Source organism: Schistocerca gregaria, chromosome 6, assembly GCF_023897955.1.
Source record: "Schistocerca gregaria isolate iqSchGreg1 chromosome 6, iqSchGreg1.2, whole genome shotgun sequence".
Taxonomy (NCBI): domain Eukaryota; kingdom Metazoa; phylum Arthropoda; class Insecta; order Orthoptera; family Acrididae; genus Schistocerca; species Schistocerca gregaria.
In genome coordinates, this window is record NC_064925.1 from 442,310,158 (window position 1) to 442,327,741 (window position 17,584).

At 40.8% G+C, this 17,584-nt stretch overlaps 1 protein-coding gene across 2 annotated transcripts in view; it reads right to left on the minus strand.

Annotated features, from left to right (window-relative positions):
* The window catches only part of LOC126278304 (uncharacterized), a 117,030-nt gene that overhangs the window by 25,825 nt on the left and 73,621 nt on the right, over positions 1–17,584 (minus strand). For both annotated transcript variants that reach the window (XM_049978318.1, XM_049978319.1), the window contains exon 5: positions 8,920–9,060. In XM_049978318.1, coding sequence (XP_049834275.1) covers positions 8,920–9,060 — 141 coding nt within the window. The remainder of the gene's footprint in view (positions 1–8,919; positions 9,061–17,584) is intronic.

Below are 17,584 nucleotides of genomic sequence, written 5' to 3' on the forward strand. Positions count from 1 at the left end.
TGCACTGATATGAAACTTCCTGGTAGATTAAAACTGTATGCCGGACAGAGCCTCAAACTCGGGAAGGTAGGAATTAAAGCTGTAAGGATGGGTCACGAGTCATACTTGGGTAGCTCAGTTGGTTTAGCACTTGCCCATGAAAGGCAAAGGTACTGATTTCGAGTCTCGGTCCGGCACACAGTTTTAATCAGCCAGGAAGTTTCAGACATGATATTTTCTACTGGTGATCATATGGATTTTGTAACATAAATGACTACAAATATAAATAGGAATGTTGAAAAAGTTAAGAAAATACAGTTTCTCAGAAAATGTGACAAGAAACAGATTGAACATTGTTTGAAAAGACACCATTTATATTCATGTCTTGGAGACAAAGATGTAGTTGATACAATTTAAAAGTATTATACAGCACACTGTAGACAAGTATGACCTACAGAACACTGTGAGGGATGAGAAGGGACCCACTGTGCCTAACTAACCATACCAGTAGCAACCACAAAAGTAAATTGGGCTTCTCACAGAAATCAAACCCTTGTTGACAAACAAAAGCTGAACAAACCCAAAATGAGCTTGTGTGCTAAATAAAACAAGTGTTCAATGACTGTAAAAATAAAGTTTTGCTGACTGATGTGACAAAAACATGAAAACCATAAGTGTTCCATGCAATTACTTAGAAGTCAGACTGGCGCCAAATTTTGTTTTAGTTAAATAATTTGCATATTCCATGAATCATTGTTGTGACCTCTAGATATGGAAAAACTAGTAGAAGCCAACCTAGGGCAAGATCAGTTTGGATTCCATAGAAATGTTGGAACACGTGAGGCAATACTGACCCAACGACTTACCTCAGAAGAAAGATTAAGGAAAGGCAAACCTACGTTTCTAGCATTTGTAGACTTAGAGAAAGCTTTTGACAATGTTGACTGGAATACTCTCTTTCAAATTCTGAAGGTGGTGGGGGTAAAATACAGGGAGCGAAAGGCTATTTACATTTTGTACAGAAAGCAGATGGCAGTTATAAGAGTTGAGGGACATGAAAGGAAAGCAGTGGTTCGGAAGGGAGTGAGACAGGGTTGTAGCCTCTCCCCGATGTTATTCAATCTGTATATTGAGCAAGCAGTAAAGGAAACAAAAGAAAAGTTTGGAGTAGGTATTAAAATCCATGGAGAAGAAATAAAAACTTTGAGGTTCGCCGATGACAGTGTAATTCTGTCAGAGACAGCAAAGGACTTGGAAGAGCAGTTGAACGGAATGGATAGTGTCTTGAAAGGAGGATATAAGATGAACATTAACAAAAGAAAAATGAGGATAATGGAATGTAGTCAAATTAAATCGGGTGATGCTGAGGGAATTAGATTAGGAAATGAGACACTTAAAGTAGTAAAGGAGTTTTGCTATTTAGGAAGTAAAATAACTGATGATGGTCGAAGTAGAGAGGATATAAAATGTAGACTGGCAATGGCAAGGAAAGCGTTTCTGAAGAAGAGAAATTTGTTAACATCGAGTATAGATGTAAGTGTCAGGAAGTCATTTCTGAAAGTATTTGTATGGAGTGCAGCCATGTATGAAAGTGAAACATGGACGATAAATAGTTTAGACAAGAAGAGAATAGAAGCTTTTGAAATGTGATGCTACAGAAGAATGCTGAAGATAAGATGGGTAGATCACATAACTAATGAGGAGGTATTGAATAGAATTAGGGAGAAGACGAGTTTGTGGCACAACTTGACCAGAAGAAAGGATCGGTTGGTAGGATATGTCCTGAGGCATCAAGGGATCACCAATTTAGTATTGGAGGGCAGTGTGGAGGGTAAAAATCAGAGAGGGAGACCAAGAGATGAATACACTAAGCAGATTCAGTATGTACTGGGAGATGAAGAAGCTTGCACAGGATAGAGTAGCATGCAGAGCTGCATCAAATCAGTCTCAGGACTGAAGACCACAACAACAACAACAACAGATATGATGTGGAATGAGCAAACGAGCAATAATGTAAATGCAATAATACTAAGCTATTTTAAGTGATTCTTAGGTTTTAGCAGCAGTTTGTCCTTCAGAGGAAACAATCTGCCTTGCAGCAACAATGACAATCAAGACTTTGCAACCTGTTGAGAGTTGGGCTTTTGAGCTGTGTTCAGAATCCTGCTGCTAGGATTTAGAATATTGGTGGCATGGCAAACTGCAAGACCACACACTGCTGCAGTGGTGAGTTGGATTTTGACATACCATGGCGCAACACTGTGCTTCTGTGGTCACCCATGTGACTGGAGGCACGGCTCTGTCACAACACAGCCGGGCAGAGTGACTATAAATACAAGCACTTGGCCTCTAGTAACACTTTTATGTGTGTTACTACTGGTTCCATAACTTCTGACTACAGCTGATACCATATTCACACCAGCCAATGGTCCTATGTGGAGGCAAGCAGTTTCAACTTTGCTGGTAGTTTTATCAGCTATGAGCTACTGCTAGGTCTGATGGTTCCAGGTATTAAGCTGGTGCTAGCAAAGAAAGACTTTCTCTAGGGTTTCTTCAAAGGGCACTCTGAGAGTCTCCCAGCGTCCTGGATTCAATGTTGGATATCTGCATGCCAGGCCTTCTGTTCATTGCCACTGTGGCATAATCTGCAGGTCACATGAGGAGGTGCCTACTTTACATAAACCACACCAGTTACAGCCTTCCACTGAGGTAAACTTCACTGCCCCCCCCCCCCCCCCCCTAAGAGCCAAGCACACAGCTGGGAGTTATGACTCAGTAGCAACCTGTGCCTGGGTGACTACACATGCATCCAGGATGCCACCAACAATGTATGTATGGAGGACTTCCAGGATACAAGATGTGTACTGATTAAGCTCTTTTGATTCAATATGGTAGTGGTAGAAAACTACCCAAAGCCTCCAAACACACCATTCTGAGCAGAAGCAGCCATCCTGGCTAGTACTGGTGCCTGAACCCCTGACACATTACAATTACACAATCAAGATCAACAGTGTGTGCTATACTAGAGACCTTCACAAAAGCGATTGGCAACCCTTCGGACATCCTACGCACATGTGCAGCCTATGGCTCCTTCATGCCCCAATGTCACAAACTTGCTTTGTCACAGTAATGGACAGATACCAGGAGACAGTATCAGTGGTGGAGGTGGGCCCACTCCCAAGAGATGTATTCATGTCCACCACACATGCGACCAGAAAATAGACTCCCAAGTATTCTGCTGCAGGACTCTGTAATGGTCGATGCCAGAGCTGCACAGGTCAGTTTTCCAGCCTCTCCTAGTCTTTAGGTTGGTGCTATTCTCTCCATCATCTTAGGATGCTCTCAGAGTCCATTGTATAGGCTGCTACTGTATTCAGCATCCATCATTGTTTCCTTGGTACACTCATACTGTATCCAGGACAGCTTCATCAGACTTAGAATATTTTTGACACAAGTGTATTTGTCTATGATGATCCTAATTGTGTTAATTTATCAGACTCTGGAATCACCATACTGTGAAGTCTTCATATCTGTAAGACACTAATTGTCATTTTGTTATTATCGTTGTAGCAGATATGTTCTTTCCTTGGTCAATAAACTGTTTTCCTTGTGTCACTGTGAGCAACATATCAGTGTGTTTCGAGCTTAGTTGACGATTCAATTTAGCATCCTTTGTGGATTTTCTACACAAAATGGAATTTTCAACATAGCTGGATACCTAGAAACATATAGGTAATCTGACATGCTGAGAAAGCCTCTCAGATCATAAAAGTAAGACAATTCCTAGTGGACCATACAGTGAAGTGAAGTCCATGACCTATCTGTATTATACAAGCATAAATGTCTTTCATGAAATACACTTAGATACAGTAAAGTTGTAAACAGGCAAACGACTTTGAATTCAGGACATAGAGTAAAAAATGTGAATGTGTAAGTGTGTGTGTGTGTGTGTGTGTGTGTGTGTGTGTGTGTGTGTGTGCGCGCGCACACGCACAAAGAGAGGGGGGGGGGGGGGGAGGATGGTAGCTCTTTGTTAATTCTATTTGCACTACTGATCCCATGATACTGAAAAGGAGAATTAACACTTAAAAGCACAAACAAATGATCTATTTCCATTCTATAGAAGTAGATTTAAGTAGATCTCAATCACATTAAATCTTCTTTACCTACATGATATAATTCTTACATTTCCTTGGTCTTTTCGTACACAGCTTTCAAGTTCTCTCTTCTCTTGGTTAATATTACACTTCACCGTATGTTCTTCTTTGTCATCTTACACAGAGAAATTTTAAATCAATCTTTTTTGCCATAAAAACTAATAAGTAAATTAGCTTTGAAGGGTAGTTACTTTTTTCAACTCACTGGAATGTCACAAAAAATTAGACTTTAAAAAATAATTTGATATTTTGTAACTATAATTTCTGAGTTCATACTTCAGATTTAAAATTACACATTGTTCATCCTTAATCTTTTTGCGTACACCTAATGAGTGAGTGAGGTTAGGTTAGGTTTAGGTTGTGAGTGAGTGAGTGAGTAAGTGAGTGAGTGAGTGCAAAGTGTTCTGTGAAACACTTGTGTGCAAATCAGCATGCTACTCGATCTTCATATCAGCTACTTTACATAATAGGTAAACCTTCTACCTCCACTGGCTCACAACAGTATCACTGGAACATCCAACCAGGTTTGTTATTTCTAAGATTTTCATTCCCAAATACTGAAACACAACAGTCTGTCCTTTGTCTGTGTAGCCCCCAACAATCAATCTTTTATTCTCATCCTGTCCAGTAAGTCTACCCTGACCCAGTGTTCTGGGCAACTTTTCCATAACCGCCCAATTTCCTAAACCTTGCCAGTCCTATTTCTTCATCCCTCTTGCTTTCTCTACAACCCTTCTGCCACAAGTAGGACCCAATGGCTTCAAAAGCCTTGCAAACTTCCTTAAGTTCAATATGTATCTTCCCGTACCACCACTGAATGAGTACATTTTTTTTTTTTTTTTTAATTTATCCAGTCACATTATGACCTTTACCAAAGTCACTTATGTCAGTTCACATCCCCATCGGAAATCTGTATTGTTGCTAAAACAATTGCCCATTTGCCTTTGCTTCTTTTTATAATGGTGTCCCATAACCATAACACCATCAGACAGCATATAACTTCATGGTTGGCAGTGGTCATACATTGTACAAACCTGGCTATGTGCTTAAAACAACCATTATGTGAGAATGTCTTCACATAGCCTATGTTTTCACACACAGCTGTCTTCACATCAGATAAAGCTGCCTCAATCTATGTTTGTGCTTTTTACATTTACCCGCTGTCACTAAATTGTTACTATGTCAGTTAGTTAGTTAGTTAGTTAGTTAGTTATATTACTTGTTCCATGGATCATGAACACGATTCTTTCGTAATGATGTGGAACGTGTCAAAGTACACAAGATTCATTTATCCCAAATAATCATTGTTAGTCTTATATACGGTACAATTGTTAATGCTTACTGTATTTCTTTGGCCTATGTCTAAAAATTCATCTATGGAGTAGAAGGAGTTGTCATTCAGGAATTCCCTTAACTTACTTTTGAATGCCGATTGGTTGTCTGTCAGACTTTTGATATTGTTTGGCAATTGACCAAAAATCTTTGTGGCAGTATAATTCACCCCCTTTTGTGCCAATGTCAAATTCAATGAACAGTAGTGAAGGTCACCCTGTCTCCTAGTATTGTAGCTGTGGACTGTGCTCTTAATTCTGAAGTGATCTGGGTTACTAACAACAGATTTCATTAGGCTGTATATATATTGTAAAGCTACTGGCAATATCCCTAATTCATTAAATAATTGTCTACAAGATGATCTTGGATGAGCCCCAGACATTATTCTGATAACACGTTTTTGGGCAATAAATACCTTCTTTCTTAGTGAGAATTGCCCCAAAAGATGATTCCGTAAGAAAGCAACGAATGAAAATATGCATGGTAACCTAACTTACTGATGTGCTTGTCTCCAAAATTTGCAATGACACTAATAGCATAGGTAGCTGAGCTCAGTCGTTTCAGTAGATTGTCAATGTGTGTCTTCCAGTTTAAATTCTGATCAATACAGACACCCAGAAATTTTGAACAATCTGCTTTAGCTAAAGATTTTCCCCCACACTCTATATTTATTTCCGGTGTTATGCCTTTCCCTGTACTGAACTGTATGTACAGTGTTTTTTCAAAGTTCAATGAAAGTCCATTTGCGGAAAACCACCTAATAACTCTTTGAAAAACATTATTTGCATTTTCCTCAGCTGATTCTTGTTTTTTAAGCTTGATTACAATACTTGTGTCATCTGCAAAGAGAACCAAGTATGCATCTTCATGAATATAATTAGGCAAGTCATTAACATATATTTAAAAACAATAAAGGCCCCAAGACAGGACCCTGTGGTACCCCATTCTTGATACATCCCCAGTCTGAATAATCTGCTGCCCTTTGTGTATTATGTGGGTTTACTGTTTCAACCTTCTGCATTCTACCAGTTAAATATGAAGTGAACCATCTGTGTACTGAACCATTCATTCCACTGTACTTCAGCTTATCTAAGAGGATTTCATGATCCACACAATCAAAAGCCTTAGAGAGATCACAGAAAATCCCAATTGGTAATGGTCTACTATCCAGAGCATTTAAAATTTGATCAGTGAAAGCGTGTATAGCACTATCTGTTGAAACACCTTTCTGAAAACCGAACTGACATTTTGTTAAAACGTTATTCCCACTAATGTGTAAAGTTACTCTTGAGTACATTACTTTTTCAAACACTTTTGAGAAGGATGTCAGAAGTGAAATAGGACCATAATTGTTGACGTCTGTCTTGTCACCTTTTTTATACAAGGGTTTAACTATGGCATATTTCAATCTGTCAGGAAATATTCCCTGATTCAATGAGCTAATACATATGTGGCTAAGAACTTGACTTATCAGGTGTGGACAAGATTTTAGTATTCTATTGGAGATACCATCAGTTCCATGTGAGTTTTTATTCTTAAGTGAATTTATTATTTTCTTAATTTCAGATGGTGAGGTGGGTAGGATTTCAATTTCATTTGTTTGCACCGGGAATGCCTCTTTCATATAGAGTTCTGCCCTATCTGGTGAGCAGCTGGTGCCTATATTTTCCACTACATTTATAAAATGATTATTAAAAATATTTTCAACCTGTGATTTTTCATTTATAAGCTTTTCATTGTGCTTAACAGTAATACTGTTGTCCTGTGACCTTGGTTGCCCTGTTTCCCTTTTAACTATATTCCATATTGTTTTAACTTTGTCATCAGAGGTGCTAATCTCAGACTTGATACACATACTTCTGGATTTTTTTTATAACTTCCCTTAATATATTACAATATTTCTTATAATGGTTGAGCTTTTCTTCATCTCGACTTATTCTAGTGTCTTGGTATAGTTCCCATTTCCAGCTACAAGAAATTTTAATCCCTTTAGTCAGCCATGGTTTTTTATCACGTTTATTTGAATTATGATTCACTAATTTCTTAGGAAAACTGTTTTCAAATATACCCACAAGTTTATCATGGAATAAGTTAAATTTAACATTTGCATCAGGTTCCCGATAAACATCCTCCCAGTCTACCCTTTTCAAGCTTTCCTTAAATTGTTGAATTGTTATATGGTTAATTGGGTGTATTATTTTGTTTGTTTTTTTCACATTACTGTATGGAGCAAAGTCCAATATGAACGCAATGTAAGACGCTTAAGTGGGGTGGTGGGGAGGGGAACAAAAAACGAAATGCCCTTACACAGCTTCTTTTACTTTCTTATGTTGCAGTGAGCTATCAGACCATATTCTGTAAGACACAGATTAACTGATAATATCTTATTTGTTGATTGCTGTTGACACTTTGAGCTTCAGCTTTAGCCTCAGTGCAGAATATGTCCCTGAATGGTTGATGCTGGTTATCAACATGGCATGGTAATGACAATCACAATTTTAATTTCAGAACATAAATCACGGGATGTTCCAAACGAAACAACTTAAAGTGAAATTACAGTCCAGTAAGTATCACCAAATGGTGATCTGAACGTTAATGTGGCATCAGATTTGTGGTCAGTGCGATTTGGCAGAAGACTGGGAAGAATTTTACATCATAACCAGTATGTCAGTTAAAAGATATTTCTGCATCATACCCACAAAATGGTCCAAATTTAATTCAGTCCTTAAGTCATATTTAACACAGGGGATGCCACAAGTTCAAACAGCATTTTTCCTACCTTGAGATATTCAAATTCATCCTCAGAAATTATCTGATTCTATAGTTAATGCTAATTATCTTATGATTTGTCTTCCAGAAACATACTTATAAGCCACACACTTCCCAATACAAAAAGCTTCCTCCTAAACAAGTACATTTATTTTCTGTGCTCATAACATATAAGAAATGAGGTGTGGCTGGTGAACATAAAATTATCTTTTCAGGAGATTACCAATACTGCCTTAGCTGAAACACAAAGAGAGAGATTGGAATTTTAAGAGAAATGAAAGGCTGTTGTGATCGTGAGACACTAGATAAAATGTAATTACAAGTGTTACAATCTTTCTCAGTGTGATATTCTTGGCAGACATAAAAGTAGATGAGAAAAGTAACAATAAGAATGAGAGCCACTGAATGAGCAAGTAAAAAAAAGCTGAGATAATACTGCTAAATACAATAAAAGCTCAAAAGAGAAATCAGGAAAGCTAATTACAGAATGAAGAAAGAAGAAATGCATAAGACATAAAATACAACTCTCAGTCTTTACAAAGCCACTGCTACTGTTTCAATATGGGCATTGTTTTTCAAATTTTTACCCACTAAGTAAGTTTTGACCTGAGCTCTGAGGCATCTCTTCTCGCGCAATGGCAAATTTCCTTGATAGTTATGTCAGTCCCAAAAATAAACATACCTGCACAATAAAAGGCAGATATGTCGACCACTCTTTTCCCTCGCATCATACCACGTCTCTGCTGTGGTTGTTTCCCCAGCTCTGTCAAGTCCACTGTGGGTGATGTCCAGTGGGCAGTTACAGGTTCTCTCTCACCTCTAACTGAAACAGAGAGTAAAGGATTAACAGACATGTAACACTTGACATTACCTTGTAATGATTTCTTCTCACAGTTCTGAAATCAAATCAGCAGTCGTGAAACTAATGAAAGAGAATACAGCTTCAACACTTTTAAATCAAAGTCTAACAATGGGAAGACTGTCTCCTTCAAGTATTTAGTTTGTGAAATTTGGATAGATGCACAGTTGAATAGGAAGATGATTGGTGGAAGAAATTGGGGCAACTGCCTCTACAAAGATTTGTTTTAGGAAGGAGGTTTGTGGCGACACTGCGCAATCATGCAGTGTTGCGTCACACGTGCCGCGTGTATATGTTTACACACACCATGCTGTCAAACATTTTGCGCCAGATACCAGAGGCACTGTGCTACATATATCAGAATGATTGAACAAGCCACATATTCTTTGCCATCTTCTAAGGCTGCAGTAAATAAAGATAATGTTAGTTGTTTGAGGGAATTTTTTTGTAGTCTCGTACTATCGTATTAAGTAGATGCACGTTGTAATGGTCGAACAACAGTCTGCACTGCTTGTACTGACAAGGTGGTGATGCCAGCATAATTTATCTGCATAGTACATTGAATTAACAAGCACATATGGAAGAGATTTGAAAAATGTTTGATGCAAATTCCACTAAGTCACAACTGGCTGTAAGATTACCACCTTTCTGGCCATAAAATACAGCTTTGTGGTTTGCACAAGTGAAGGCCAGTTTTTTCTGTTTTGGGATTTTAGTGGACCCTACAGAGTTTGCACTGGGAGTGTCAATTAGATCACCAGTATGCCACAGAAGTGCCAGGTGTAGTTACCTCGCCACCAGAGGCCAACTCCTACAACCCACTTAGAGCAGTATTAATTCAGCGAGTGTCAGCATCGCACGAAGAGTGAATCCATCAGTTTCTCACTCAGGAAGATATTGGAAACAGAAAGCCTTCACAGTACTTGTGGCAACTAAAAAGCAAAACAGAAATGGGAACCACTCTGGAAAGCTTACTGCACACAATAAGGAGCAATCACTTATCATCACCTGCCAAAGCAACTGTACCATCACAGTTTGATGTAGTAGCAGAGTTGGCAGATAAAATCCAGGACGTGATGACACCGGCTCATGTCAGTGTAATCACTGCACAGGGTGCTATTTTGACGCTGACTGTTTCACACACAGATTATGATGCCTTGGTGGCAAAGGTAGATTAACTGAGGCAACAGATCAGCGAATTGTTATCGTGAAGCAACCCAAGGAAAGACAGAAGCCAGAAATTGATACTGCCAATGCTCGTGCAGCAGATCATCAATGACTTCTTCCACAGCTGAGCCTGAGCGGGAAGGTATCATCTTGTATCACTGGAAATTCGGGGAGCAAATGTGCAGATGCAAAATCCCCCCCCCCCCCCCACACACACACAAAACCCCTTGAATTTATCCAAATGGCAGTGGCAGTCAGAAGGAGGCACTTCCTCCAACTGGCAATCAGTGTCTCTGTACCTGTTTGCTAGTGATCAGTGATTCACCTGGAAATATTTAATAGATAGTGGAGCCAGTTCTTCCATTTACCCACTGAGTATGTAGCACAGGAAGTGACCAACCACATTATTCTCCTTGACCACTGCAAACAATGTATAGCACATTGCGCTTGGAACTAGACCTGATTTATTGTGAAACTTTGCATGGGTTTTTCTACTGCAGACACTGCTGAACCTACTATCAGAAAGGACTTCCTCACCCATTGCAATCTATTGCCAGACAAGAAGAACTCATGCCTACTCGACAACAGCACAGGCTTAACAGGATCCAGGTTTTGGTGGGATGGAGCTGTTCATACTGCCGAAGTAATTTGAGTGGCGGGCAGTGAGGACATGGAGCTGCTGCATGGACTTCTGGCTCTTCCGCAACCCCATGGAGCACCTAAGGAGGAAAGGCACAACACTGTCCACTACATAGAGACAACTGACAGCCCCCCCCCCCCCCCCCTACCTACCCATCTTGCAGATCATGACAATTGGTCCAGATCATCTCAAAATTGTGAAAACAGAGTTTGACAGTATGAAATGTGAAGTGTAATGTGGACTTGCAAGAGTCCTCAGTCCTCACTGCTACATTTGGTCCTGAAAAAGGGTGGTGCATAGCGGCTTTGTGGTGACTACAGAGCCCTGAATGCCAGAACAATACCTGACAGATATCCAGTGCTGTTGTTATGTGACTATAATTATCATTGGGTGGTGCAGTTATTTTTACCAGCCTCGATTGCGCAAAAGCATACACACAGATCCATCTAGCTGAACAAGACTTTCCCAAGACACCAATCATCACTCCTTTTGACCTGTTGGAAAGCAAATTTATAACTTTTGAACTCAGGAACATTGCTCAAGTGGGGCAACACCTCACTGTCTCCATGCTACACAGTCTAACTTTCTTTTGCTTACCTGGACGATATTTTAGTTTTTTTGCCACTAGCAGAGCAACCTTGGCAGTTTTGAACGGGAATGTTCAAGCAGTTGGAACACCATGGAATCGCCCTAAATAGTGCTAAATGTGTCTTTGGCCAGTCCCAGGTGGGTTTCCTATAGCATAGGGCAACAGCAACAGGATTGCTACTACTGTAAGAGAAAGTGGAGGCCATATTAAGGATTTCACACCCAAATATGGCCACAGAATTGCATTGATTCCTCAGTATGTTAAATTTTAGTGACATCACTTGCTACACACTGCCGAGTAACAGGACCCAGTAATTGCAGCATTAATCAGCTGCCCAAAGAACAAGAGTAACTCGCCTATAGCAGGGACTGTTAGTAAGTGTGTAGCATTTGAAGCAGTCAAAAAGAGCTTCACAGATGCTACACTACTGGTGCACCCTGAGCCTACTGCACCTCTGGCACTAGTACTTTATACTACCCAGAAGGTGATGAGCACAGCGTTGCAACAACAATATAGTAACACATGGCAACCACATGATTTTTTCTTGCACAAACTATCATCCTCAAAAAAGCTGTGGAGCACCTATGACAGAGAACTTCTGGCCATTTATAAGTCCATCAAATACTTTAGGCCTGGAAGCTAAAGACTTTCTTATCTACACCAATTACAAACCACTAACTAAACGCCTTTCACCAGAATAGTGCAAACTGTTCACATAAGCAACACAATTAGCTAATGTTCATCTCACAATTCAATATGGGCATCCAGCACATCTCCAGTATCGATATTGTGATGGCCACTTGTTTAAATCAGATTCAGAAGAATTACTGGCACAGTCAATTACACCAAACGTATCACTGCTAAACAATCAGATCAAGAGCTAGCGGGACTTTTATCTGCAGCAACATTATCGTTGGATCTCCAACTTATCCAGATTCCAGGGGGTGATGTCAGGCTGCATTGAGTGATACCCACGTCAAAACCATGGCCATTGCTACCTAATGCCTTCAGAAGGGATGTCATCGATACACTACATGACTTGTGACACCCTGGTATTTGATCGACAACCTGCCTAGTGATGAATTGTTGTGTGTGGCCAGATGTACAGAAAGACTGCCGTGAATGGGCAAGGTGTTGTCTTAAGTGCCAATGCAGCAAGATACACTGCCACATGCAAGCACTAACACAGAACTTTCCAATAACAACGGCCTATTTCAATCAGGTCCACTTTGATATTATCAGTCCATTCCCATCATCTGACAGCTAACATTACATAATTATGATGGCAGATTGTTACATCCACTGGCTGGAAGCTGCATCAGTGGGACAACATTACAGCAGAAAATCTGGCTTTCAGTTTTGTGTAGTATTGGGTGTAGCATTTTGGCTGTACTTTACATGTCATGCCAAACAGAGGATGACAATTTGAATCCGAACTATTCAGACAACTTATGTGAGCTATCACCTGTCCAGTATTGGGATGATCAAGAGATGGTACTGCTCATTTACAGCAGCACTAATGTGCCACGACACTGAGTGGACCAAAGTCCTTCCCAAGATAATACTCAGCCTCGGAAACACTTTCAGATCAGACCGAGATGCTTCTTCGGTGAAATTGTGAGATGTTGAGGCTCCCAGGAGAATTTGTTGACACAAAAACAATGTCACAATCAAGGGGTGATCAACCAGAATTCCTATGCCGACTGCGAGAGCACATGGCTCGAATCTACCCACCTCAGCCACAGAGACATGTTATAGCTAACACCTTCATGCATCAAGACTTGAAAACCTTTTCATACATCACAGTAGGCACATAAGGCATCAAACAGTCATTGCAGCCGCCATAGTCAGGACCCTACCATGTAGATGCAAGTGGAGCCAAGACAATTGACATTTCCATTAACAGAAAGGTGACCACTGTTTCTATAGATAGTGTTAAATCAGTTTACATCTTCCAAGAAGCAACAATGCCAGAGCTTCTGAGACTATGGCCTCACCCAACAACCACCTCACTACTACCTTCACAGCCACTGGTGCAGATTACACCAGCAGACACATACCTCAAGATCCGGTTGTCATGTCCACTTTCTAGCCCACAATTTGGAATAATGTTCCGCTTCCACCATTGGGGCTGATATGGTGACATTGTGCAATCAAATAGCGTCATGTCATGTATGCATGCTGTCTGCGTATGTTTACACAAAACTGTGGTATCGAGCATTTTGTGCCAGACAACAGAGGTGATGTATTGGTTTTGTTATTCTTTGATTACACTTTTTTTTTATATCTTCCATGCATGTAATTAGTTCATGTATAGTTATGAGATAACTGTGATGTTTGTTCCCTGCGTGTTAAGTTATTTTGAACTACAAGCTTGGAATGATTGAACAAGCTATCTTCCCGGGCTGCAATCAATGTAGCTAACGTTAATTGTTCAACGGAGTTTTTGTGTAGTCTGGATCCATTGTATTAACTGCACACAGGTTCTAGTAGTTGAACAGCCGGCTGTACAGCTTGTATCTACAGGTTGTGTGTCCATAAATGGCTAGCTTATGTTTCACCTAACCTTTTTTTCTAATTCAAGCAGTTCGAAACTGTCAGATATATAATACACTTATTTACAAAATGAAATGAATTTCAATATTACAGTGTGTACTTCTTTTAATTTTCTAACCAGCTTGCAGAAATGGCCCATAAATATAGTATGAAAACCTATCTCATGACATTTACAACATTATGAAAAGGATAGATTACTACTCACCAAATCGAAAAAGCAGCAAGCGGCACACACACACACACACACACACACGATGAAAAAACTGCTAGATATTATTCAGCAATTGGGTTAAGCCTTTCATCATACACACACACACACACACACACACACACACACACACACACACACACACACTCTCTCTCTCTCTCTCTCTCTCTCTCTCTCTCTCTTTCTTTTTCTAGGCACAAAGGCTCAACTGTGACTGTGTCCATGATGAGCAGTGATCTTTGCTGGAATGGGTAGTGGAGGTACAGAAAAGGAGAGGGGCAGGGACGGTGACGGATAACATGGTATGGGTATGGGTAGAGGCTAGTGCTTCCTGTGGGAATGTGCCAGGGACAGGATAGTGGGCTATTACACACAGCATTAGGAGGCTGTGCTGGGGAGGAAGGGGAGTGGGGCAGCAGTGTAAAGTGGAAAGGAGAGAAGAAGGGAAGGGGAAAGAACTACACATATGTGCTGATGGGAAAGAAGGCACTGTAAAGAAGTGGGAGCAGGGAAAGGGATAAGCAGTGGAGGTACATGGTATGGGTATGGGTAGAGGCTAGTGCTTCCTGTGGGAATGTGCCAGGGACAGGATAGTGGGCTATTACACACAGCATTAGGAGGCTGTGCTGGGGAGGAAGGGGAGTGGGGCAGCAGTGTAAAGTGGAAAGGAGAGAAGAAGGGAAGGGGAAAGAACTACACATATGTGCTGATGGGAAAGAAGGCACTGTAAAGAAGTGGGAGCAGGGAAAGGGATAAGCAGATAGACCAAAGGAATTAGCAACAGTCAAGGTCAGGGGGGTTGTGGGAATAAAGGATATCTAGCATGGAGGGTTCCCACCTGTGCAGTTCCAAAAAATTGGTGTTGGTAGGATGATTCCAAATGGCACATGCTGTGGTCATCCAGTTGTCTTTTGACCACAGTTTGGTAATTGTTATTCATGTGAACAGAGAGCTTGTTAGTTATCATGCTATCATAGAATGAAGCAATGCAGCTCAGTGGTTGCAGCTAAGTTAATAGATCACATGGTTGCTTTCATAGGTAACCTGCCTTTGAGGGGGCAGGAGATGTCTGTGACACAACTGAAGTAGGTGACATTGAGAGGATATATGTATGGCACAGGTCTTGCATCTAGGTCTTGCACAGATATGAAACTGGGGCAAGGAGTTGAGAGCAGGTGTAGAATAAGTTCGGACATGGATATTGCACAGTGCGGATAGGCAGCAGAATACCATTCTGGGTGATGTAGGATCAGGAGGATAGTGGGGAGGATATTTTTCACTTCAGGGCACAATAAGAAATAGCTATAACCCTAGCAGAGAATGTGGTTCAGTTGATCTAGTCATGGGATGTACTGAAAGATGAGAGAAGCACACCTTTGTAGCAAGGCAGTGCATATGTAGGGGATGGTTGGTGATTGGCGAGACAAGGTACTGGTGATCTGTTTCTGGGCAAGTGGAAAGTGCAAATGAAGGCCACAGTGAGACCCATGGGTGGCACTGTCGAAGTGGAGTTACTGTTGGTGGATGGTAGACGTAAGTAGTGATCCAGTTACCTTTAAGGTGCACATCAGTATAGAGGAATATGGCTTATTGGGCTAAAAAGGACTACATGAAATGAATGCTGTAGAAAGTGTTGAGGTACACCATCAGTCCATATCATGAAGATGTCATCTGTGAATCAGCACTGGGTGTGGGATCTGGGATTCTGGGTGGTTAGGAAGGATTCTTCTAGGTAGCCCATGAGTAGATTAGCATAGGATGGTACCATGGTGGTGCCCATTGTTATTCAATGGATTTGTCTATAGGTGATGCCTTCAAAGGAGAAGTAATCCTGGACATGAATATAGTTAATCATGGTGACCAGAAAGGAGGTTGTAAGTTTGAAGTCAGCTGGGAATTGGAAAAGGCAGTGTTCAAGAACAGCAAGACCATGGGCATTGGGAATATTGTAGAAGAGGGAACCACTTCAACAGTGACTAGCAGGGCACCAGGCAGTAAAGGAACAAGAACTGTGGGGACTTCATAGAGGAAATGGTTAGTGTCTTTTATACAGTAGGATAGGTTACAGGTAATAAGCATAGATCTAGGAGAGAGGTTCTGGGATGGATGTAAGAATTTCAGGAGGGACTGGAGATCCTGATGGGTTTCTGGAACTGGGTCACTGTTGCAGCACTTATAGGTGGATGTATCCGACAGCTGGTGAAGTCCCTTTGCCAAGTAATTCTTGCAGCTCATAACCAGTGTTGGAGTCTTTGTTAACAGGTAGGATTACAAGGTCAGGATCAGTTGTCAACAGGTAGGATTACAAGGTCAGGATCAGTTTTTAAGTGTTGGATTGCAGTTATTTCTGTGGATGTGAGATTGGTTTCCATATTGAGGGACCTGAGGAATAATAGGCAAGGTTTATGGTTAAGAAATTCTGGGAAGTTAACAGGAGACAGTTTTGGGGCAACAGGGGTGTATAATGATTATATGGAGGAGTATGTTAAGTTAGACAAGATTTAATATTGGTTTTGGATAGAATATTATTGGCAGGTTTGGTGGCGAAAATGTTTGCACTTTAGGGACTGGTGGAAGGAGAAGAGACTTTAATAAGCACAGCATGATTGAATATGGGAGTAGGGCAAATGGTAAGGCCTTTGAAAAGGACTGGTACTTCTGAGGGACTGAGACTTTTAGAGGGCAGGTTTATGAATACTTTGTTGGCTTATTTAGGTCTGGTTTCTGTAATGTGGTGATGGAGAGTTTCTCAGGGTGTGGTAGAAGTAGTATGTCTGTAGGGCAGGGTTTGGGAGCGAAGAGGGAATGCATGGGAGGTTTGATGTACCATCACTATAAGAGCCTCCATCAAACCTCATATGGCCAAATACTGCTTGCAGATGTATTACATCTACCATACCCTGAGTAACTCCTTCCCACTGCCCTACAATACCCAGAGCTAAACAGGCCTGAAAAATGGTCATTAAACTGTCCTCTAAAAGCCTCAGCACCACAGAAGTATCAGTCCTTTTAAAAGACCTTACACTTTGCCCATTTCCAAATTCAGTCATGCTGTGCTTGTTGACGACCTTTTCTCTCAGGTTTTCTCAATAGTTCAAAAATGGTTCAAATGGCTCTGAGCACTATGTGACTTAACTTCTGAGGTCATCAGTCGCCTAGAACTTAGAACTAATTAAACCTAACTAACCTAAGGACATCACACACATCCATGCCCGAGGCAGGATTCGAACTTGTGACCGTAGCAGTCATTCGGTTCCAGACTGTAGCGCCTAGAACCGCACGGCCATTCTCAGTAGTTGTTGCCATTTTCTGCACAATATTTTTACAA